Below are 21,664 nucleotides of genomic sequence, written 5' to 3'. Positions count from 1 at the left end.
GGTGGCTCAGTGGGGTGATCGTCAGTGGGCTTACCCGCAAGCTTATCAGGAGCAAACAGGGTGAACAGGAGTAGGTGATGGCGGCCAACATATTAGAGACACAGCCGACGAGAGCACACCGATAATATCGTTTCTGAGTTTGATTGTGTAGCGGCTATGGGTGCGATCCATGTTTTCTCCTGCTTTTGTTACTGTCGTAATGAAAATAAAAAAATATAAAAAAAAAAAAAAAGTAAGAAAAACCACGTAGGGAGGGAGAGTTGCTTCAGAGGCAAAAAAGAAAAAAGAAAGCCCAACGCGGGGCTCGAACCCGCAGCCTTGAGATTAAGAGTCTCACGCTCTACCGATTGAGCTAGCCGGGCTAGTTCGGTGAAAGATGCTTTTCCTTTTTGCTCTATATCGGCTGCTGATAGACTTTCTCGCCTGTCCACTGTGCATGGCCTGCATCATCCTATCGGCACTGTCATCAACCCTCAACTGTTGTCATCTGGCCTACCCAATCTTGGCGTTCTGTGTGGTATTCTGATATACTAATTCTATGTCAGTTGAGACTTATGCTATAATAAATGCGCAGTAAGTCGTCAGCGAAGGCCCCATTGCCTAATATATGGCTGGTTGTGGTGTACTAATCTATATTCCAGGTATGATTCAGTATGCTACTACCAGTATTAACACTTACATAACGTGAATGCAGTAAAGCCAAATTAGTACTGCCGAAGATACTAGTACTATACCAGTATTATCAGTGACAACCCACGTTCATACCTGACGCTCACCAGCACCACTACTGTCATGGTAAATACTACGTGCCACAGAGCGCATTAACCCGCAGCCGAACAGGGAAACTGCGGCGCGCATTCCCCACCAAATCGTCTGTATGGAAGATCCATCATGCCCGTGGCGCTGGCTTCCCTAAAATATATACCCCGTATAGGAAGTGGACTGTTTGGAGCTCAGCTTTAGACCGGATAATTATTGTCTAGTGGTCACTTTCACAGGTTCACCGTTACAGCACCCTTGTATTCGACTCAGAAAAGCCACCAGCCACTGGCCAACCATACGAACAGGCACATAGTGAAGGGAACGGAGTATTGTTTTACCACGCATAGCACTGTCTCTGGTACACTCATTTATCGCACCGGTTTGTGTTGTCATGAATTACCGAGGGGAAACCGAGTCGATGGACGGACACTCACTGTAAGATCGCAGTCAACGGCAGCATTATCTCATGCTTGCATCCCCCGGTAGTCTGTAATCTGTATATAGCCTTCCAGTGGAGTATATAGAACAAGAATGAAATTGTCAGCGGAGCAAGAGTCTGGTAACCGAGGCGGGACTGGGATGGCTGGAGAGCAGATGATCTGACCATCCCATCTCGCTACCATCAGCAAATATAGAACATGCCCTCAGAACAGCCTTCCATGACTAGAATAGATACCACGGGTATATATAAACCCACCAGCATGCTCCCTCCTCATTCAGCTCCACATAATCCAACTCAACACCACCGCCAAGACAGCCCATTGATACATTGACCTCCACTGCGCATGAAAATTATAGAAACACGCATAAATGATTAACCATTGACCAAAAAATGGAAGCGAACTCCACTGCGATAAACGATCATCTTGCTAAAGTGGGTCGGTCCGACAAAAAAAAAAGTGGAAAAAGATATGCGACACCTCTGGGACTCTAACCCAGGCGGGCGAACCCACAGGCTAATCAGCTAGTACGGAGGTGTAGTAGCAGGCCTTAACCACTCGGCCAAAGTGTTGTCTAATTGTTATATTAGTGGCAAGTTAGTTTCGTTGTTAAGGGACATTTACTGTGGTAGTGGTAGAAAAATAGGTTGGATGTTATTTGCATTGCACAGAGGTATTATGTTCAGGCTAGTAATTGAAGATAAATATATACTGATAAAGATATAATATTGTTCAATTGTCAAGTACAGACTCGATCAACAAGAGCAGCAATAGAAACAAGATATCAATGAAGAAAAACACTTCGAACGCTGGAGCGATCTATCCACACAACAGTGGTCTCTAGGTTAATCCATCTACAACATAATCATAGCGAATCCGCTAACAACAGCAACGGCGGCGTAAACAGCCAACTGGAAGTAACCGACATTGACAGCCTTGGCACCACTAGTGCTAGAGCTGGAAGTAGACGAGGCAGTTGAACCGCTCGATCCAGCAGTGGCAGTCGAAGAAACGATACCCGTACCGGCAGTACCCGCCTGAGACATCAGAGTCTTGCAGGTACCGGTGGCCGAGGTAGCCGACTTGGTGGTAGCGGAGCCACCCCAGCTGCAAGCCGAGGCGGTGTTACCGGCCGAGCTTTGGCTCTGGTAGTACTCGTTCAGGACGAAGACGAGCTGCTGCTTGCTGTTGCACATGCTGTAGGCGCCGTACTTGCCGGTGGTGCCGTTGCCGGTGATACCGGAGCAGGACATCATACCGCAGACGGTGCCCATCAGGTCACCGATGTCGTCGGAGTCGAGGGAGCTCTTGACGGTGCAGGTGGCGGCGTCGACCATGCATTCACAGAGATCCGCGTCCGGGGTCGGGGGCAGGGGAGAGGCCTTGGCCTTCCAGGAGGAGCCTTCGGTAGGGCAGCTGCGGAGGGCGGTGTTGGTGGGGGTGTAGGAGGCCTTGTTGGTGCTGCTCGGGGTGGCGCTGGCGATTTCCTTGGAGTAGTAGCTGAAGTCGGTCATGGTGCTGACACTGGTGCTGTCGATGACGGAGACCAAGCCTGTGAAATTAGCTTAGTTGAGTAGCAGATAGGAGATAGGCACGCACCATAGTCGTTGGTGTCTTGGAAGTACTCGTAGACGATACCACCGGACCAGACCTTGGACATCGCGTCGCCATAGAGGGCCGCAACTTCGGTAAAGGTACGGGGAGTGACACTGTTGCAGCCGTACTCGGAGAAGAAGACAGGGACGGAGTAGTTGGCAAACTCTTCAGTGCGGTCCTCGTATCCCGACTCCGAGTAGGTCGAGTTACCGCACCAGGAGTAGATGTTGTAACCGAAGAAGTCAATACCGACAGACTCCGACTGGCAGTTGATGTAGTCGGCCAGGTCGGCACGGATGGAGGAAACGTCAGCCGTGGCGTAGCCCACACCAATGGTACGGTAGCCCTTGTTGCTGATGTAGGTCTTCATATCACGAATGGCAGCCTTGACGTAAGGCATGGCCTCAGTGGTTCCAACGCTGTTGGCAATTTCGTTGCCAGCAAAGAAGCCAAGAGTGTTGTTGTAGCCGGCCATGGCGTCGATGACACTGGTGTAGCGGTTGTAGAGGGTGAGCTGCCAGGCCGGGTCACTGCGGTCGATGGCGACACTCGTGTTGGAGAGGTCGGCAATAACGTAGATACCTGCGTCGGCGAGCAGCTGCATGCAGTCATCGTGGTCGGCGGTAGGGTCGATGTCATAGGTACGGATGACGTTGGTGCGCAGCTCCTTCATGTAGGGGATGTCACGCTCGCAGGTGGTCTTGGAGCTCAAGGGGTCGGCAGTAGTGCTCTCTGCGAGAATTAGTTTTGAACGGTGTTCCAGGAGGATGGCTACCGACTCTGATACGCAACACCACGAAGGAAGCTGTAACATGTTAGTTATGATTTTGTACGTCGAAGTATCTTAGATGTACTCACAATTGAGTGTCATTGCTGGAGTAGAAGAACTTGGAACCCTAGATGGAATGAGCACTGCAACTTCACAGAGAAGGGCATAGGATATACCTTGATTTCGATGGGGTCGACGGCGAGCGCTGAGCTGGCGAAAAGGGCTGCACCAGCAGCCAGATGGAGGAGTCTCATAGTGATATGCTTCGTAAATTAAAGAGTCGGCGAGAACAAACGAGAGAACTGGTATATAAACAAAACACTGCAAACGAAAGAAAGTCTAATGGACAGCAAAAGTTGAGCTTGGGTCTACCAATGCCGGACTATTAACGAGAGTGGGAGTTTGGCAACTTCATCACCCTCCGCGACCAGGAGGGCTTTTGTACAAGTGCTGCCACACCGGTGGAGTCCTGAGTCCAACTTCCCACGGCCAAGAAAACCGTCTATGCTTTCATCCCCTTGATTCCATGAATAGGTGGTGACGCGTCAGAGGTCCGCGAATACCCCACGCGGCCATCGCCAGTATAGATAGGAGCCATTGCTGGATCCCCACTCAGTTTGGTCCGAACATATAAGTCAAGCCTTCGCCACGACACAAGTATCCTCACCAGTCATCTGAGACAAGACTCCAAATATCCATTCAATGTGTTGACTCCGTACCGGGACTCCGGAAGTCTGCATCTGTGAAGCGAAGCCTGAATGGGATAGGGCTTCTGGGTATAGGAGAACATCACGTAAGTGCATGCGTATGAGAACGGCACTAGCCGAGAACCTTAGGTGGTCAATCCAATCAATCAACACTCGTCCACATAAATGGCTGCCTACCGACCCACTTCGGGAGATGGGCAAGCGTCAAATCCTGCTATGATTACTCGGTTTCACTCCCGAGAACAAATCCAATGCCTCGCAAAAGCAGTCTATCTTATCATTCTCACGTCGCCCCCATCCACGACGGAGCCTCGACTACAATCAAGCTTAAAGTGGAGGGTACAAGGACATCGCTAGTTGGAAAGAATACTATTTCTGGATGAGGATTTTGTTTGCAAGGAAACTGAATGGTTTAATTTTCGAAAAGGTACGTGCACTCGGCCCGGTTGGCTGAGCCATTGTTGTCGCCGCCAACCAATGCGGAAACCACCTCCGAATCAGAGTCTCTTCCGAGTCTGAATTAGCAGTCTTCCACGAACGTTCGATAAGGCGAACTTAACGAGTCAGGCCTGCGCCTCCTTCGTGGCGAATGGCGCCTACACTCGAACCTCGTGTTTATGCCATCTACATCATGCTTTCGTAGGCGAGAAAAGTAGTTGAATCTTAAGTCTCGACTAATCTCATTCAGGACTGCAGTGGGTTATCCCGGATTCTCAATCTGCAGAGCGATATCATGAATGATGGAATAGACATCATCCGAGATCCACCAGATTTGACCCGCCGATCCTTCACTTTTTTTTCCAGAATTAATATCACGTGAATTGCATTTCTCCTTACTAAGCGGCAGCTGAGATAAGCAGCATCCACACGTGGTTTCATAATACATCACATGATTTATGCACACTCTATTCCCATTCAGGGAAAGCATCATCAGCTCGAAACCAAATATATCGATGAGATGGCCCCCAACGAGCTGTGCCAACTTGGTTAGTATGGTCCAGCTGACCGGGCTGTGAACAAACAGGAGTTGCCAGTCAGACCTGTTCGTGCCATTTGGCCCCATGGACTGCGGTTTTACGTTTGCTGCATGAGCTCCTGTTCGAGCTAATGTAACCTATCGTAAGCCAGAGTTTGGGATCTAACTGACCCTTAATATGTCCCAGGATGAGACCGGACTTGGCTGGTTACTGTTGGCTGATGCAGGGATGTCTGTGGTAGTTACTGAGAACTGCCCATCATGTAGTGTACCTACATAAAACCGCCCTTTTCCCTGGGTTTTGCGTCTTACTCGTGCTTCCCTTTTTGTTGTTTTAGTCCTGTGCTGTGCACAGTGTCATTCCTTATAGCTCAATCGCTCTTTACTCTGACGAGACATATCACTCTCTTTTAACTCGTCTATCACATTCATTATTTTCATTTGCACAGCGAGAACTTGCGATATACAACAGAAGCTCTAGCAACATGGTCTCTTTCTCAAAGCTCTTCACTGCTGCCCTGGTGGCTACCTTAGCAGCGGCCTCCAGCAAGCGCGGTGCAGCCTACAACGATGCCTCACTTGTCCGTACCCTCGCGAACAGCAAGTCGGGAAGTATGTCGTGGTCATACAACTGGGACATGAAGAAGAACGGGAATATGCCATCGGGTGTAGAATTTGTGCCGATGCTCTGGGGGACTGATTCTGTGGATGATTGGAAATCTGCCGTGGAGACTGCATTGAAGGATGGCAGCAAACATATCTTGGGTTTCAACGAGCCGGACAACGCCTCGCAGGCCAACATCGGTGCTTCCAAGGCTGCCACCTTGTACAAGGAGTATATCACCCCATACGGAGACCGCGCCAAGCTCGTCAGTCCCGCCGTCACTTCCTCCACCCAGTCCGGGGAAGGCCTCAGCTGGTTCAAGACCTTCATGAGCGATTGCAAGAGCTGCAACATCTCCGCTATGGCTGTCCACTGGTACGGTGGATCGTTCGCACAGCTCGAGTCGTTCATGAAGGAGGCTATCGACGCTGCTGCAAAGTATGATATCGATGAGGTCTGGCTCACCGAGTTCGCCCTTGACGCTGATACCAACGGCATCAGCAACGAGGCCACGGCTAAGACGTTCCTTGAGAAATCTATGCAGTGGATGGATTCTGAAGCCAAGGTGGGCCGGTACGCCTATTTCTATACCGCAAACAAGTACTTGCTCACCAGTGGTTCCGTCAACGCCCTGGGCAAGGTTTATGTTTCGACGTCTTCGTCTTCTTCTGGCTCCGAGACCACGTCAACTAAGACTTCGACGAAGACTTCCACCAAGACTACTTCCACCAAGACTACCTCCACCAAGACTACCTCCAAGTCAACCAAGACTACAGAGTCTTCCAAGACCACCACGACCAAGTCTGCGGATGCTACGAAGACAGTCAAGACTACTAAATTCGTTACATCCACCAAGACTGTCAAGCACACCAAGACAGCTTCTGCTACGCCGCAGGCTGCCTGGAACTCGCAGCCCACGAAGCCGGCATCCGGATGGTAGATGTGTTGTTTTCCCCTTCACATTAGATGTTTGTAGAACGTTGGACGTGATGCTTCATGTGCTGGTTGTGTTTGGCTTGCTTGCATTCAACTCATTTATTTTTTGCTGCTTGCGCAGATATTGGCTGTTAATAAGAGATATTCTCCATGATATTTTTTCACTATAATAAAGCTTCGATGGCACTCCTGGCTATTATGTAGATCAAGAAGTACACGATAGAATTAGCTGCCAGGTTATCCTACATAATTATTAGCATCGAATAGTGATCTAAGGTTAGACTAACCTCAACTTAATTCAGATCGAATGGTCAGAGCCATCGGGTAGATTCTTGGCGTGACAATCATAGATCGGCAAACTCATCCAGAAGTTGATCTCGCCTCCACTGCGATTGAGTAACCTCATTATTTGGCTTTATACTTTTCTCTGGTCTATGTAACAGTATTTGTGGCCATTTCAACATCAAGGGACAATGGCGCATCTGGGAGCGCGTCAGACTGAAGATCTGGAGGTGGCCGGTTCAAGCCCGGCTTGTCCCATTCTTTTTGTTTTTTTTTTTCCGTTCCTCTCGGTAGAGCTCCATTATGCCATATTGCCTTTGAATTGGCCATGTCTCTAACCCGTGAGCCAAGGTGAATGGACAACAGTGAACTATATACTCTAAGAAGAAAATATAGGCATAAGTTGCTATCCCAATATGGAAGCAATTGTGCTCTTCACAGTATGATGCAATGAATAACATGAGTAGCCTTCTTAAAGCGTTCGCTGTACGGCAGCTAAATATATATTGCATATATCTATCAGAGCTGAATACCCAGGTTCAACCCAACCAGAGTTCCCGACTCCTCCAATTCCTGAGAACCCCCAGGTATATCCCCCGTATCGTCAACCATATCCACATCTTCAGGCGACAAAGACTCCAGAAGAACCCTAGCATACGCCGCAGCAACCATAGCAGCGTACTCCTGCCAGTCCTTATTCTTCCCCGAGTCCGCATAATCACAGATTCCTCTGACAACAATACACGGAATCTGATCCATCACCCCCGCTGCCTCCATCTCCACACAGAGGATACCGTCCTCAAAGCCATTGCTCAGAGCATCACGCGCCCTAGCATCCTTGACAACAAAATTCCCAGAGGCAATAAGACCGTAATGAACACGGATGTTGCGTTCTTTCTTCTCCCTTGCCCTTGCCCTGTTCATCTTCCCCTTCCCCATCTCCCCATCGAATTCAGAACCTACCATTTCAAACCCCCATAACCCAAGCAACTCTACAACACTCGCCATAATCATCTTCCACACCACCCATCCCACCAACCATAAATATGAACACACACGCCACCGGCGTAATACCGGATCTTTCAACCCATCACATCTCGTCCACCTCGGTACTAATCGAGGAAACCTTTCCTCTACATCATCCAGGCACCCATTAATTCCTTTTCTCACAACCATACTATCACCGTCATGCTTTAATCCATCCAATACCCTCCTCACACCCAGCCCTAGACCTTCCTTTAACCTCCTACCAGCCCCGCCCTTATTTTGATCAACAACAACAACACCGTCCTCAGCTAGCATCCCCCTATCCCAGGCTACCACTCCCCCATACCCACCACTAACAGGTACACTAACCACCACATCACCCAATCGGACCCCATTACTCGGAATACCGCCCCCAACACCAACCAGGATAACAAAATCAATAGATGGAAAGGTATGAAGAAGAGATGTGACTGCGCTCGCAGCGGCGATTGTCCCCATGGTAGGCAGGCAGAGTAGCACGATGTTATGGTGGGATATGCAGCCGAGGGTGTAGGTATTTTTGTCGGTTAAGGGGGTAGGGAATTGATGGTGGTGGATGGAGTCAAAGGTGGCGAGGACAGCGGTTTGTTCTTTGGGGAGGGCGGTGATGTATGCGATTTTGTAGGTGTGAAGGGGTGGAGGATTCTTTCTTGTTGTTGTAGTTGGGGACATTGTGAATTTAGGGGTGGGGTGTAGTTGTGTGGTGTGGAAAGCGGTTATATGTATATATTATTATAGTATGGGATGTGGGATGGGTGTTGGATTATATGGGACTCTTTATAGTAAGTGTTTCGGTTTTTGTTGGCGGTTATATATGCTGTATGGTTGGTGGATATATATCTGGTGGAGGGTTAAGCGCCGAGTGCTGAGGTGACGGTGCTGGCTAGAAGGGTGGGTAGGATGAGGCTACAGTCTAGCCTTGTCTTGGCTGCAGCTGTCGCGGGTCTAATGCAGGATGAGTTGTTAATGTTGTGTCAAAAGGCTGTCATCGCGAGTAGGAACTAAGCTCGTAAGAGCTGCCAGAAACTATTCGTAGCATGCATGCCCCTATTGACAACTTAGAAAGTTTACCTCAGTCGAAGTTTAATACGAAGCATAGCAATACGAAGGAAAAGAGAGGTATTGTAGCAGGAAGCAAGCAGCAACAAGGTATCAATTAAATTAATTAAACACTATTTCAAAAATCCAAGCAACTCGCCAATATAATAGTACAAAGGGATATCAATACACACAAACGGGGAGAGCAATAGCCCGGCAAACTCAAACCTAGTAACACAACGACAACCACCCTACGCCACAAGAACTTCTTCCAATCCCTCTCAACCTATATCTAACCGCTCCGCACTACCTCCAAACAATGAGACACGCTCGACGCATCATCCGCCGTCCGCGGACGCCCTACCTCACCCTTTGGCTTCTCCAGCGGGATATTCAGAATCCGAGGTTGGAACTTCGGCTGCAGCTCCTTCACCATACTCCTCCTGCCCCAGATATATCCCGCGCCCAACATAGCCACGGCTACACACGCCAGCGGTATCCCAACTCCGACGCCAATGGCGATCATCTTCGATTTATCGGCATTTAACTGGCCGCTGCTACCGTCGCCCAACAAAATTCCAGTTCCTGTCGACGAGGGAGCAGAGGTAGCAGAGGGATTGGAATCGGTATCTGAAGTAGAGGTAGAATTAGAATTAGAACCGGACTTTGATGATGAGCTAGAATCGACGGAATTCGCACTTGAGTCGGAAGAATCTGAATTGGAAGTAGATTTGGCGAGGGCCGAGTCGAGAGTAAATGTCTCGTAGGTGTTGCAGCAGGCTCTGGTACTGCCGCAGCACCAGGAGCCGTCGCCGCAGTCGGTTAATTGGTAGGTCCAGTCGGAGTTGCCGCCGTTCTACCAATATCATTAGTTGCTTATGAGTTTGCTGCGCAAAGGGGAGACAAACCTGATTACCACAGATATCCTTGGGTAGACAATTAGTCGAGTTCCATGATTGATCCGTGCAGAACTCTCGGTAATATGCTCCTTCGCTTGTTAGACAAAGTCCTGAGGGATCACATGTGTCTGGATATTCGGCGTTGAGTTTGCAGCACATTGAATGGACACCGGGGATGGATCCGCATGGTTGATATATCGAGCTGGACACTTGTGATCCGTCGGGTGCGTAGCATGATGATGCAGCTGCTAGGGAAATATAGGTTGGAAGGAGGGCCCAGAGGGTGTGCATAGTTCTTTTCATGGTGGCTGCCTGATGCAGAGTTCGAAGGTGGATAAGATATGACCCTTAAAGAAGAAAGTAAGAAAGAAAGAAAGAAAGAAAGAAAGTATTTATTAAGATAATTGACAGAGTCAGTCTAAGGCATATAAACAAAGGGCTTGTGAGACTTTGCGTAACGATGCGGATTCCTTACCCGGGCTACTTGTTCCCGATCAGGAAGCTGTGGGGACTATCTTATCGAAGGGAATATGTCTGTGACAGAGCCCCTGGGGGATATAAGAAGAGGAAGGTTCCGACTGGGTCTTTGCTTCCAGATTCTTGATTCATGGTGTGCTGGTATTGACAGAGAGTTTCCAACTGGATTCCTGGGGTATACGCAAGACCATTGAAGAACGCCATTGATAGTGAGCCCGATCAACAAGGCAGGAATGTTATGCGTTGTGCAGAACATGAAACAGTATTTGTCAACTAGATTCACTACCTTAATGAGCTCCCTATACCTGCAGTGTCCTGCTGACATGCTATATTCCACTAGATATACCACGCTGCTATGTTGGTTTGACTGACCGGACGCGAACCTGGATACTGTAAAACCAGGTGAATGCATCCAGTGTTGGCTCTCACAACATGAGTCCCCCCACAACGGTGTCCTGTCAAGCCCACCCCTTGGTAACCGTTGCATGCCAGGGCGGGTATGCAGGTCCCCGAGGGGTGGTTGGGGTGCGGAAATCACTTCCCAGGGAAATCCCTTGCTTCATTGGTAGCCACAGATGTAGATCCGAGATTGTTGAAGACCATGGAAGTGATGGAACACGCCAATCAAGGGATAAAGGGTGGACAGTACTTTCCTGCCAGAACAGCTCTAGAAGATAGGGTATCACTAGGGCGCTCCTTTCTTTATCATAGATGCAGGGGCTTCGATTTTACAAATAATGTCTAACCCCTTCGTCATAACGGAGATCTTATTGCTTCTTTGAACATGAATTAGTAAGTCTGCTAAGACATTATTGGTGACCGCAAGTGGTCCATAAACTCATTAGAAATCCATATACCATTGGTCCACCCTATCTCAAAAAGGAACAACTATCACTTTTCCTCCCTGAAAGACGGCGGAATGCCCTCATCCGCCAAGGCCTGCATATCATCCTCACCCATCGCCCCATCCCACCCCTTCGACACCAGGTAGGCCCGGAATTTCTCATCACGGATTCTCAAATCCTCACCCGAGATATCCGGAACAAAGAAATACGTTACCAAGATCCCCACGACACCGCAAATCGCGGCAATGATGAACGTCCACTTTTTCCCCAGATTATTCTCAATAGGAGTAAACGCTTGCGTACCAATCGCACCACCTGCTTTCCCCACAGCCGCAGAGATTCCATAGCAGGTACCCCGAACACCGGTGGCATACAGCTCCGATGACAGCAAGCCGAGCATGTTTCCCGGGCCGAAGTTGCCGGAACTCTGCATAAGGCCGTAGAAGACCACGAAGAGGGGGATGATCTTGGTGATTTTCTCGTACGCACAGCCAATAATCAGGCCGAAAATGAGGTAGCCGCCGAATCCGATCATCATGACGTTTTTGCGACCGAGTTTGTTGCAGAGCAGAGCGCCGAGGAAGACACCGGGCAGGGAGATGGCGCCGAGGAGGAGCTGCCATTCCCCGGTTTTAAGGATCGAGCTGTCGCCGACTACGGAGGAGATGATGGTGGCGGAGAAGACGCCGTTGGGGAAGGTGACGAAGTCTGCGTTGAGGGTTAGATGTGGTTGAGAGATTAGGTGATGGGAAAGGGTACGAACCGTATAGGAACCAGGCACCACAGGTTCCAATGAGTGACTTCCAGTAGTAGCGAATCACCAGGCCATATGGAACCTGTTTCTTGATGGCTCCGCGGCGATAGAGCGCCGAGTTCAGCATGCGCCATCGGAAGTAGAACACGGACAGGGGCCAGATGCACCCGATACCAAAGCAGACGCGCCAGACGGTGCTGTAGTGGGATTGCTGGCATGCTGAGAAGACAATCAAGAACACCAGAACCGCAAAGGGACCACCGAATGACAGTGGGAAGTTAGTCACCATGATGAAAGCTGGACCGCGCTGCTTCAGAGTCAAGTCATTGGCGGTTTCGGATGCCGACACTGAAGAGGCGGGATATTCACCACCAGTTCCTGAACAATTAGCACGATGAGGCCAATCCAGTAAAGAAGGAGCTAAACACGTACCGAAACCGATAATACCACGCGAGACTGTCAGCATCCAGAACATGCCGTTGATAGTGACACCGTGCGATGCGGTGGCCAGGATACCGCCGATGACGATCATCAGGGTGGTGAAGACCATGGCAGCTTTGCGTCCGATGTAGTCGCATGTCAGACTAGCGTATGGTTAGGAGGTTTCCTTTGCGATAAACGGATGTCAAACATACCCGATGACAATCTGACCAATGATTTCTCCCACCAGCAAGGCATTTGATACCCGCGTAGACACCGTCGAGACGTATTGCTTGGGGTATTCTGCCTTGAGAAGGACGTTGGTCATCGTCCTGTACCTTATCAGCGGGTTACATCGGCGCATTGTCCGGGGGAAGTACATGAGGTTATTCTGATAGCCATCACTGATCAGGGCGAATCCACTAGCGAGCTAGATGACAGTCAGTCACTATGTGCACGGCGGTATGCAACCAAAGTAGGTATAGAGGGAACTGACAATGGTTAAATAATCGGAGAGACTCTGTTTCTGGCGGGACACCTCAGCCGAAGGATCAGCATCGGAGGTATCGACGGGCTGGACGTGTGTCTCCAGGACGCCAACATCCTTCGACTGGGAGTCTTTCCACGAGTTCTCAGCAGACATTGCGATGGCACGGCGTCAAGAACATCAACAGGAGATGATTTTAGAAATTTCAATCTCCCCCAGCTGAATGAGCACGAGGGCAGGTTTTTATCAGGGCGTGTAGCCCTGCTCCTGGGATGGTTACATGCGTATGCAAGCGTGACCACCAATCAGCAGCCCGTCGCAACGGGGGATCTCATCCTTGTTATCGCCAGTCGCTGCCATTGGTTGCATCCCATCAAGCTCGGTGGAGCCGAACCAATCATTGCCGCCGGCGGGTTCACGTGTGTGGACCCGTGGATCAGATGCGATGCTGATGAAGCGCACCATTTCATCCACGTTGATATCAAGCTTGGTGTGACTGGTGCTTGGCTGATAGGGCTTCGGGTGAGATGTCTGGTCTGGGGGTTCCGAGTGGACTGATATATACCTGTTTTAGTCGGACTTACTCGAAAGTGGGTCGGAGTTTGGCCGCTTAACCAGCACGTGGGAATTAGAAACCTCCGTAGGGCTGATGCTCAATTGGACACGTGCTCGTTGTGGCAGCATTGAGTAGAAGGATTTTACGCTTCCATGACTCAGGAAAATAATATTAATGGCTGCTGGTGTGGCGATGAAGCGGGTGGAAGCTTGTATGGTTACGTGGGACTAGAGTCACTACCGGGAGGACTTGCAACACCATGTGGATGATACTCATGGAATTGTTATTTATAGCATCTAGAAGATTTCTCATCACCTCTGATAAATCAAAATTGCCCCTGACTGTCGCTACAGGCTCATGGCATACTACAGGTATACCAGCTTTGCTCCTGCAGCTCCATTAGGACCTCATGCCTACAATAGAGTCCCTTTCACGTGATTAACGTCTAAAAGTACTACACACGGGGACTGTTCATAGGTGAAGGTAGACAATCTAGAGAGAACGATAATATGGGGGCTTGTGAGTGACTAGCGTAGCCCTTCAAGCAATCTTTATACATGCTACATTGAACTACATCAAACTACATAGATCCCATTCACGAAACCATCAGCCCTCTTGCCATTTGTCACTTCCGAACCTGATCAAATCAAAAGCAGATATCAAGGCTCAGTAAAAAGCACTTCGGCGACGGCAGTGCACCCAACAGATCACTACCTTCGTCTCATGATAGGTTATGAATGAATAATGAAGAAGACTAGAGTAATCAGTGTTGTACAAGAAATTTTAAATAGTATTTTTTAGGGAGATTGAGAAGAAAGCGACATGAAAATCTTTTTTTGATTACGTTGTTATCTTCAGGGCCAAGAGCTGTATAGAGCTGGAGAAGCATCAAGAGGCATACTACGAAGCCGCCAGGGGTCGTCAGGTGGAATGGGGTGATATTCCTTTTATCCCCCATTTGTATGTTTAAGTTTTTTTTAATGGCTAAGCGGGATCTTATACAAGGTGAATTGCTGAAAAATCAAGCTTCTGCTGTGGCTAAATAAAGTATCAAATAAGTGGTACCTTTCACATTATCGGAGAGCCCACTTTCGGAAATCCCACCGGCAAGCCCACCTTCGGAGAGCCCAACTTGCTGGAAGACGCACGGAAAATACTCATGATGATTCATCCAGACTTTTACTAATACCTACAACGCTTGATAATCGACTCTTCAGTGCCATTAGTCACATAGCGCTGATTACGTCAGGCACAATGTCGAGAGCCGAGAGACCTGGGGTATAGAATGTCCTTAATCCCTGCCGGAATACTAACTCAATGCCAGATTCCTCTTTTTTTTTTCAAACCCTATTATCCTTCCCAATATGTCACAAATGCAAGCCGTGCGCGTTGTCACCACCGACACCAAGCCGAGCGCCGAGATCCGAGACGAGCCCAAACCGAGCCCTGGCGAGCATCAAGTGCTAATCAAGGTACACGCCGCCTCGCTCAACTACCGCGACGCAGCCCTATTGAGAGGCGAATATCCCTGGAAAACCAAGGAGGATGTCATCCCCCTCTCCGACGGCGCTGGCGAGGTTGTGGCAGTCGGCACAGGCGTGACGCGAGTGAAGCCCGGCGATCGGATCGCGGTCCAATGCACCACAGCTTGGACCGGAGGTCCATTCATCCTGGAATATTTATCCAGCGGCGTCGGCTTTGCTATAGATGGGATGTTGACTGAGTACGCAGTGTTCCATGAAGACGCCCTTGTTCGTCTTCCGGACTATATCTCCTACGTCGAGGCGGCCTCGCTTCCCTGTGCGGCGGTCACGGCATGGACGGCCCTCAACAAGATCGAGCCGCTGCAGCCAGGCCACACGGTGCTGATTCAGGGCACGGGAGGAGTTTCACTGTTTGCCTTGCAGTTTGCTAAAGCTTTCAACGCTCGTGTGCTGGCAATCACCTCATCGGATGAAAAGGCTGCGAAGCTGAAGGAGCTGGGCGCCGATGCCGTGGTGAACTATAGTACCTGTCCTGAGTGGGATCGTGAAATTCTTGCCTTGACTGGCGGTAAGGGTGTTGATAAGGTGCTGGATATTGCGGGAGAGAAGACTGTTGTGAAGTCTGCAGCGTCGACTAAGATAGGTGGCGTGGTTGTCGTGATTGGATTTGCAAGCGGTTTCGGCGGCGGGCTGCCACCCACGGATATACTCCTTCGGAGCCTCACGGTGACCGGATCAGCTATTGGTTCTCGACTGGATTTCGAAGCGATGTTGGCAGCGATGGAACGAGTTGAGATCCGACCTGTCATTGATGGGGTGTATCCTCTCGCGGAATTTCGCAAGGCTTATCAAAGGCTAGAGTCTGGACAGCAGGTTGGCAAGGTTGTTATTGAAGTAGCAAAGGCGGATGTCTAGAATGATTTGTTCTTAGCATGAATCATACTTTGATTTTCTGTCTCATTTGAACAAAGATGGTTGATATGTCTGTTTAGAATGTCCTCAAGGCTGGTAATTAATTCGAGAGGGAGATGCATGAGGTCGAAAGCGCCCGTGAAAGTATCCGTGCAATAAAGTCTAGGAAAGTACAACCGGCAGAACCACACTATACAAATCCAAACCTACCACCATGTAATATGCAAAAGTCCCCTGCTCCAATTCTAATTCAAAGTCTAATATCGTCGCTGCAGAGATCACTCTCCTGAAAAGCCGTTATCGTAACATTACTTAGAAGAGGCAGGATGCGCGACGCAAAGTCAGCGTGGACGGGGTCCACAGATTTGTAATACTCGCGCTGCTCCAAGGACTCGAATTCGATGATGAAGAGGTGGGTGAAGTTCTATTCAATAAACCCACGGTTAACTAAGATGGTAGAAAGACAGATCATATCTCGAGGACATACAGATTTTGCTGTAGGGCTGCACTCAGATCCTGCGCGTATTCCTTTGATATAGAGGTTTTGCGACCGGTCCCTGCATTTCTGCGGAAGGGTCAAGAATTCTTGCAGCAGCTATTCACCATGTCAGCTAGACTCAGTGCTGTCTAGAGAAAGGGGAATGTTGCCACTCACTCCCTGCTGGGTAACCGCAGCGACATCCTGCTTGAACTCCAGAAGAACTAAATGCAGAATAGTCATTTTGGGAGGCACACGAGGTACATGATAATGATATATGGAAGTAGTACATAGTATTGGTGGAAAGTTGATATATCCACCATTTAAACTCTGGATAGTGCCTATCCCGGGTGGGCCGCACTTATGTAAGGAGATACATCATCGGGGGATCATTAAACCGTTTCGGAGACACTTCCAACGGTGCCCAACTCACTTTTGCCTGAACTCGAACATCGAACAGAGTTTCTGGTCGGCGTGATCAATAACCCTCTGTAGATATAAAACGTGTATGGCACTCATGGAAGTCCCCCCTCCTTTACTTTTAATCGAAGATCATTCCTATCCCGACGCATACCATGAACGTCAGCCCGAATCGCACCATCGCCATCATCGGCGTGGGCTCAACCATGTCCCGCTCGCTTGCCCTTTGGCTCGCCAGCGTGGGTTGGAATATTGCCCTCGTGTCTCGCTCTGAGAAGAGCTTGTCCAAGATCACCGAGGAAGTCAAAGCCGCCCAGACTAACGCGGACGCCAAAGTGATCTACCGTACTGCTGATGCCGGTGACCCCGACAGCCTGACAAGCACCCTGGATTGGTGTGCTCAACAGCTTGGTGGCAAGCTGGATGTCTTGCACTACAATGCCGCCCATGTCGCCGAGCCACACATCACCGAAGTCACACCGGAGAGGCTGAACCTCGACTTCCAGGTCTCGGCAGTGGGAACCCTCGTCGCCGGGCAGTGGTTCACCCGCCATGCCAACACTGACCGTGTCTCCCACGGCGAGTGGCCGCTCTTCCTGGTCACTGGCGGCACGCTCGACAAGGAGCCACAGATGGCCGTCTCTTCACTGTGTGCCGCTAAGGCCGCGTCGCAAACTCTCAGCCGCCTCTTCGCACAGGCACTTCCGCAGGCTGCTCAGATTGTGGTTGGCATGCCGCTGATCAGAGCAAGCATTGTTGATCCGGAAACAGGCGGCTACACTGAGGGCTATCATCCCGATACAATCATCCAGACGGTGTTTAAGCCCTTCTTTGAGGACCGCGAGAAGCTACAGGGTGGATTGGACAACTGGACCGTGGAGCGTGTTATATGAACACCGCAGGAACACATGCGGAGGTTAAAGGGTCTCGCCAGTAATTGAAAATTTTACATTATCGAGAATCAATCTTCCCAGATATTAATGCGCCAGTAACTGTGCAGTGTTAACTACAGATGAAACAGTAGATTTTGGCGACTTTGTATGAATATTAATTGCTGATTAAATCGATAAGCAGCCATCCACACCACTGTACGGGCAGAATCAATCTTGACCTTCACATCAATAATCAAATCCGCTACACTCTGCCGCTCAATGATTGGCACCGTGCCGCCGCGATTATCTCTCCTGGCGAAGTCGATCGCGAGCTCGAACGCCGTGCGCATCGTTCCCGCCGCCATAGCGCCCACGATTGCGCCTGTGATCCCGAAGGACTTCTCGATGATGGGGGCTGCTTGACCCGGATGGAAGAGGACGTGATCGGTGGGTATGCGGAAGTTGGTGTAGCGGGTGTGTGGGCCGGTCACGGCGATGTGGCCCATTAGATTGGGCTCTGAGAGCATGGCGTAGGCTTCGGGTGGGTTCTGAGCGACGATGTCTCGTGTCACGAGGAGAACCATGATGTTGTCTTCCGGTGTGTTTTCGGGTTTCTCGGGCCCGCCGTCTTCTGAGGACCGGGCTACGAGGCAGCTTAGTGTTGCGCCCTGGCCGTCCCAGCCGGCGCTGTTTGTTGTCCAGAGCTAGGGGAGATTAGTAGGGGTGTTGTTTAATATGGACAGAAAGAATAAGGGGGCACTGGGGGGGGGGGGGGGGGGGGGGGGGTTACCTTCTCCCCATTCACAATATAAAAGTCCCCCTCCTTCCTAGCCGTCACGGCAAGCCCCCTTCCACCTTTCTCAAGGTGGTTAGCCGTACCACCCGGCTCGGAATGCGTCAAACTGGCAAGATGGTCCTCTTTACCAGTGAGGAACGGGGCCAGGAACTTCTCCTTCTGCTCGGTCGTGCCGCCAAGTATGAGCGGCAGTAGGCCCAGTACAGTCCCAACTAGGTGGATGGAGAGACTGGCGTCGATACTGTGTACTTCTTCCACGATGAGCCCACTGTCCATCCATTTCTCGCAGGTTCCACCGGCGGACTTGGGGATCAACGATTTGAGTATACCCGTCTGCACTAGTTTGGTATAGTATGGTCGTGTAGCGCGGAAGCGGGAGAGTTGGTTGGTGTGCGTGGAGTAGTTGGCATACGCGGGGCTAAGGATCTCCTGAGAGATTGTGGAGGCTCTGGCTTTGATGGCCTTTTGGAGGAAGGTGAGTTCTAATTGGACCAATTTGGATAATGTAGGGGTGGAACCTGGCTTAAATATGTAGCTTAGATAACAAGGGAGTTGAGGTTCTTGAGAACGTATCTCATGGGGTACTATATTACTCTAGTTCTGAACATTGAGCGAACTACCCTATATATACTTGCCCTACCTTCACATCTTACAGACATACCTTTGTTCAGCTAAGATGAGTAGACAGCCTTTGTCATTCCACATGGAGGGATGATGATAAGATATAGATCTCACCCAATCACCGTGGGGACAGTATTCCGGATAGGCAGTACGCGGCGCTGAAACTTAGTTTAGACAATGTAGCGCGGGATAAGCAGTATTCTACCAAGTACAGCCGCTAGATGCACTTGGCTTATCATCCTTTTGATAGATCGCCATGCAAGCTTGTGATATTTACATCAACATCATGTCCATCAGCAAGAATTGTGGATGGTGTGTTGAGATGCGTCCCCTATCGGACCGTAGAACATTGGGAAGTCTTCAGCTGAAAGCAAGTACTCTCGTAGTTCTTGCCAGTTCTAGCACAGACCTAGTATTCTAACACTTTTAGCAATAGTCTATTTATTCCGCTCAATAAAAGGAATAAGTACATACGACCACAGGGTGTGGAAAATAGGGCTTCCCGTCCGCTCAGCCGTACTCAAGCCACACGCCGGGAGGTTAGTAGTTGGGTGGGTGACCACCAGCGAATCCCTTCTGTTGTATGTATTTTTCTTTTTTCTTTTTGCTTCTCTTGTTATCATTAAATAATAGTCCATTGTTATAAATGCATATTGCCAATGTAGAAGCTGATTCCGTCAACTGTCATCCATATGACAAGGCTCTGGTCAGCCAGACCGGTCTCCATTTATACCATCGGCTTCAGCTCCAGAAGGCTACTAAGGACCACCTATTTCATTAGAGAATGGCTGTCTAATGATTTCTTAATGTGTTCATGCTGTAAAGCTATCGTATAAGTGTATATACTGAAAGGTCTGCTATAAGCTGCCAATACTTATTCTAGTAATGGCAGTGTGAGGGATTGTCAGAGATACATGCATGAGCAGCTGCTACTCGTCATAATCAAGTGCACAAGACCTCTTTAACAATAGAGCCATGTTGCACCAAAAATTCATCCCTCATAGGTCTGCCAACTAACAGAATATGGCATGGTGCCCCTTCGACTTCCTGTGGTTTATCTGTGGTCGCTTAGTGGCTGAATCCTCCAGGGCAGACATGGAACTTACATTGCGGCGTGTACGACACGTCTCGGACAAATGGGGCGTCTTCGGCTGCATTTGCCGTTCCAAAAGATATGACACAGGCTGGGTACTGAGATTAAGTTTAGATGAAGATCAATGTCTTGCTGGGTATCTCTGGGTATCCACGTACATTGAAGAGATTGCAAAAGACAAAGCGTCACGTGTGGACGCCCGCCGGCAATCCCAGACGAGTATATCGTGGTGAAGATGCCATCGCCATGGGTGACCATGATGGAAACAACCACACATCATGCATGTGACGGAGACATCCCCACGGCATTTTTCGACGCTACTGTGCGTCTGCTCCAGATTGTGGGTCGGTCCCTAGCCACACAATACGGCCAGGATCTCCGGCTTGGGGATGACAGTATCGACGAGAGTACCGCTATTCAGGCGGCAAGCACGGTGCGACAGGGCCTTCGGCGATGGGCTTCCAGTTTACCATCAAGTCTGAGCCTGTGTGACGCCGGATCGGTGTTCCACTTGGGAAATGAAAATACAATGTCAAACCGGATGCGAGTCATTCTTACGCTTCGATATCACTTTGTCAACATTCTAATCCATCGACCACTTCTCTGCGCCACGCTGCGTTATCTGACGGTGAAAGAGTCCCCTCCAGGGAGACCCTTACCTTATAGAATCCAGCTTGCAGTGGCAGAAGCCCACGAGTGCATCCTCTCCGCTGAGAAGACAATCGAAATCGTGCATGCAGTTATCAACGCGCCCAACCCTTCCCACACCAACTTGGATGTATGGTTCTTCACTTTATTCCATGGTACGTGACCCCCCTGTAGACTGAATCATGTAATTTACACTTGGATTGTGGCATACTAACTGACAACGTTGAGTATTCAATTCGGCTTTGGTGATCCTGGGACGCTCCGTGTTGGAGCAGCACGGAGCACGGAGCCTATATCAGCGACGATGTCACCCAAAGGTCTGTCCAGACCACTCTGAATCAAGCGGTAGAAGCCCTAGATAAGTTAGACAAGGATAACTATTTGGTGTACAACTGTGCAAGGTTCATTGCACGGCTTTCCCAACCACAGAGTGACCAAGGTTAGTGCGATGGAGAATCTCCTATCAGTAGTGTTTGAAGGCTGACGCGATAGAATATAGATGCTAAACAAGATCACTGTGCGAATGGTCCCGCCGCGCAAGCAGGAAGTGAAGTGCTCACGTATGAACAGCTGTGGCCTACCGTTGGGCTTCCAGCTTTATCAGACCCAAATATAGTTTCATTTTCCAGGGGCGACCTATTTGGTCATTCCTTTGGAGAATTTAGCTTGAGCCTTGACCAGCTAAACTCTACCTACTAAGGCATTGCCTACTGGTGTGGGTCAGACTCTTTTCGCGACAGTCGGCAGTCTTCGATAACTCAGCTAT

The 21,664-nt window shown here is 49.7% G+C and overlaps 10 protein-coding genes and 3 non-coding genes across 13 annotated transcripts; 5 read left to right on the top strand and 8 right to left on the bottom strand.

Annotated features, from left to right (window-relative positions):
* Window positions 1–289: 289 nt before the first annotated feature.
* ASPBRDRAFT_t145 lies at window positions 290–362 on the bottom strand. Its single transcript has one exon. It is a non-coding gene; the product is annotated as a tRNA-Lys (tRNA).
* Window positions 363–1,676: 1,314 nt separating this feature from the next.
* On the bottom strand, window positions 1,677–1,774 carry ASPBRDRAFT_t144. Its single transcript has one exon. It is a non-coding gene; the product is annotated as a tRNA-Cys (tRNA).
* Window positions 1,775–1,976: 202 nt separating this feature from the next.
* On the bottom strand, window positions 1,977–3,821 carry ASPBRDRAFT_75116 (glycoside hydrolase family 72 protein; the record flags this gene model as incomplete). The annotated part of the gene is made up of 5 exons (XM_067629268.1): window positions 1,977–2,754; window positions 2,802–3,526; window positions 3,571–3,603; window positions 3,657–3,694; window positions 3,744–3,821. 5 exons carry the CDS (start codon window positions 3,819–3,821, stop codon window positions 2,057–2,059), a joined length of 1,572 nt encoding a protein of 523 aa, XP_067479018.1. The 3' UTR covers window positions 1,977–2,056.
* Window positions 3,822–5,491: 1,670 nt separating this feature from the next.
* ASPBRDRAFT_43145 (glycoside hydrolase family protein) lies at window positions 5,492–7,001 on the top strand. Its single transcript, XM_067624934.1, has one exon. The coding sequence runs from the start codon at window positions 5,736–5,738 to the stop codon at window positions 6,792–6,794; it is 1,059 nt and encodes a 352-aa protein (XP_067479017.1). The 5' UTR covers window positions 5,492–5,735; the 3' UTR covers window positions 6,795–7,001.
* Window positions 7,002–7,257: 256 nt separating this feature from the next.
* ASPBRDRAFT_t152 lies at window positions 7,258–7,330 on the top strand. Its single transcript has one exon. It is a non-coding gene; the product is annotated as a tRNA-Phe (tRNA).
* Window positions 7,331–7,538: 208 nt separating this feature from the next.
* On the bottom strand, window positions 7,539–8,810 carry ASPBRDRAFT_43144 (5'-methylthioadenosine/S-adenosylhomocysteine nucleosidase family protein). The gene has a single exon (XM_067624933.1). The coding sequence runs from the start codon at window positions 8,768–8,770 to the stop codon at window positions 7,592–7,594; it is 1,179 nt and encodes a 392-aa protein (XP_067479016.1). The 5' UTR covers window positions 8,771–8,810; the 3' UTR covers window positions 7,539–7,591.
* Window positions 8,811–9,428: 618 nt separating this feature from the next.
* Window positions 9,429–10,338, bottom strand: ASPBRDRAFT_124876 (uncharacterized protein; the record flags this gene model as incomplete). Its single annotated transcript, XM_067617737.1, has 2 exons — window positions 9,429–9,992; window positions 10,045–10,338. 2 exons carry the CDS (start codon window positions 10,336–10,338, stop codon window positions 9,429–9,431), a joined length of 858 nt encoding a protein of 285 aa, XP_067479015.1.
* A 919-nt stretch (window positions 10,339–11,257) lies between these two features.
* On the bottom strand, window positions 11,258–13,208 carry ASPBRDRAFT_75112 (uncharacterized protein). The gene is made up of 6 exons (XM_067629267.1): window positions 13,028–13,208; window positions 12,912–12,961; window positions 12,747–12,863; window positions 12,544–12,695; window positions 12,121–12,489; window positions 11,258–12,065 (listed from the first exon to the last, which is right to left on the bottom strand). Exons 1-6 carry the CDS (start codon window positions 13,172–13,174, stop codon window positions 11,404–11,406), a joined length of 1,497 nt encoding a protein of 498 aa, XP_067479014.1. The 5' UTR covers window positions 13,175–13,208; the 3' UTR covers window positions 11,258–11,403.
* Window positions 13,209–14,938: 1,730 nt separating this feature from the next.
* On the top strand, window positions 14,939–15,973 carry ASPBRDRAFT_125577 (zinc-dependent alcohol dehydrogenase family protein; the record flags this gene model as incomplete). Its single annotated transcript, XM_067617802.1, has 1 exon — window positions 14,939–15,973. The coding sequence occupies one exon, from the start codon at window positions 14,939–14,941 to the stop codon at window positions 15,971–15,973; it is 1,035 nt and encodes a 344-aa protein (XP_067479013.1).
* Window positions 15,974–16,220: 247 nt separating this feature from the next.
* ASPBRDRAFT_125719 (Dabb family protein) lies at window positions 16,221–16,691 on the bottom strand (the record flags this gene model as incomplete). The annotated part of the gene is made up of 3 exons (XM_067617815.1): window positions 16,221–16,394; window positions 16,458–16,565; window positions 16,626–16,691. The coding sequence occupies 3 exons, from the start codon at window positions 16,689–16,691 to the stop codon at window positions 16,221–16,223; spliced, it is 348 nt and encodes a 115-aa protein (XP_067479012.1).
* A 213-nt stretch (window positions 16,692–16,904) lies between these two features.
* On the top strand, window positions 16,905–17,867 carry ASPBRDRAFT_43142 (uncharacterized protein). Its single transcript, XM_067624931.1, has one exon. It carries the CDS (start codon window positions 17,024–17,026, stop codon window positions 17,759–17,761), a length of 738 nt encoding a protein of 245 aa, XP_067479011.1. The 5' UTR covers window positions 16,905–17,023; the 3' UTR covers window positions 17,762–17,867.
* On the bottom strand, window positions 17,846–20,508 carry ASPBRDRAFT_195913 (acyl-CoA dehydrogenase family protein; the record flags this gene model as incomplete). Its single annotated transcript, XM_067620917.1, has 5 exons — window positions 17,846–17,860; window positions 17,953–18,444; window positions 18,531–19,054; window positions 20,264–20,341; window positions 20,409–20,508. 5 exons carry the CDS (start codon window positions 20,506–20,508, stop codon window positions 17,846–17,848), a joined length of 1,209 nt encoding a protein of 402 aa, XP_067479010.1.
* Window positions 20,486–21,597, top strand: ASPBRDRAFT_30156 (fungal specific transcription factor domain-containing protein; the record flags this gene model as incomplete). Its single annotated transcript, XM_067622738.1, has 3 exons — window positions 20,486–21,053; window positions 21,242–21,337; window positions 21,398–21,597. 3 exons carry the CDS (start codon window positions 20,486–20,488, stop codon window positions 21,595–21,597), a joined length of 864 nt encoding a protein of 287 aa, XP_067479009.1.
* Between the last annotated feature and the right edge of the window lie 67 nt (window positions 21,598–21,664).

Source organism: Aspergillus brasiliensis, assembly GCF_001889945.1.
Source record: "Aspergillus brasiliensis CBS 101740 unplaced genomic scaffold ASPBRscaffold_6, whole genome shotgun sequence".
Lineage (NCBI taxonomy): Eukaryota > Fungi > Ascomycota > Eurotiomycetes > Eurotiales > Aspergillaceae > Aspergillus > Aspergillus brasiliensis.
Note: the sequence above shows the minus strand (reverse complement) of the source record. Positions and strands in the feature narration are given on the sequence as shown.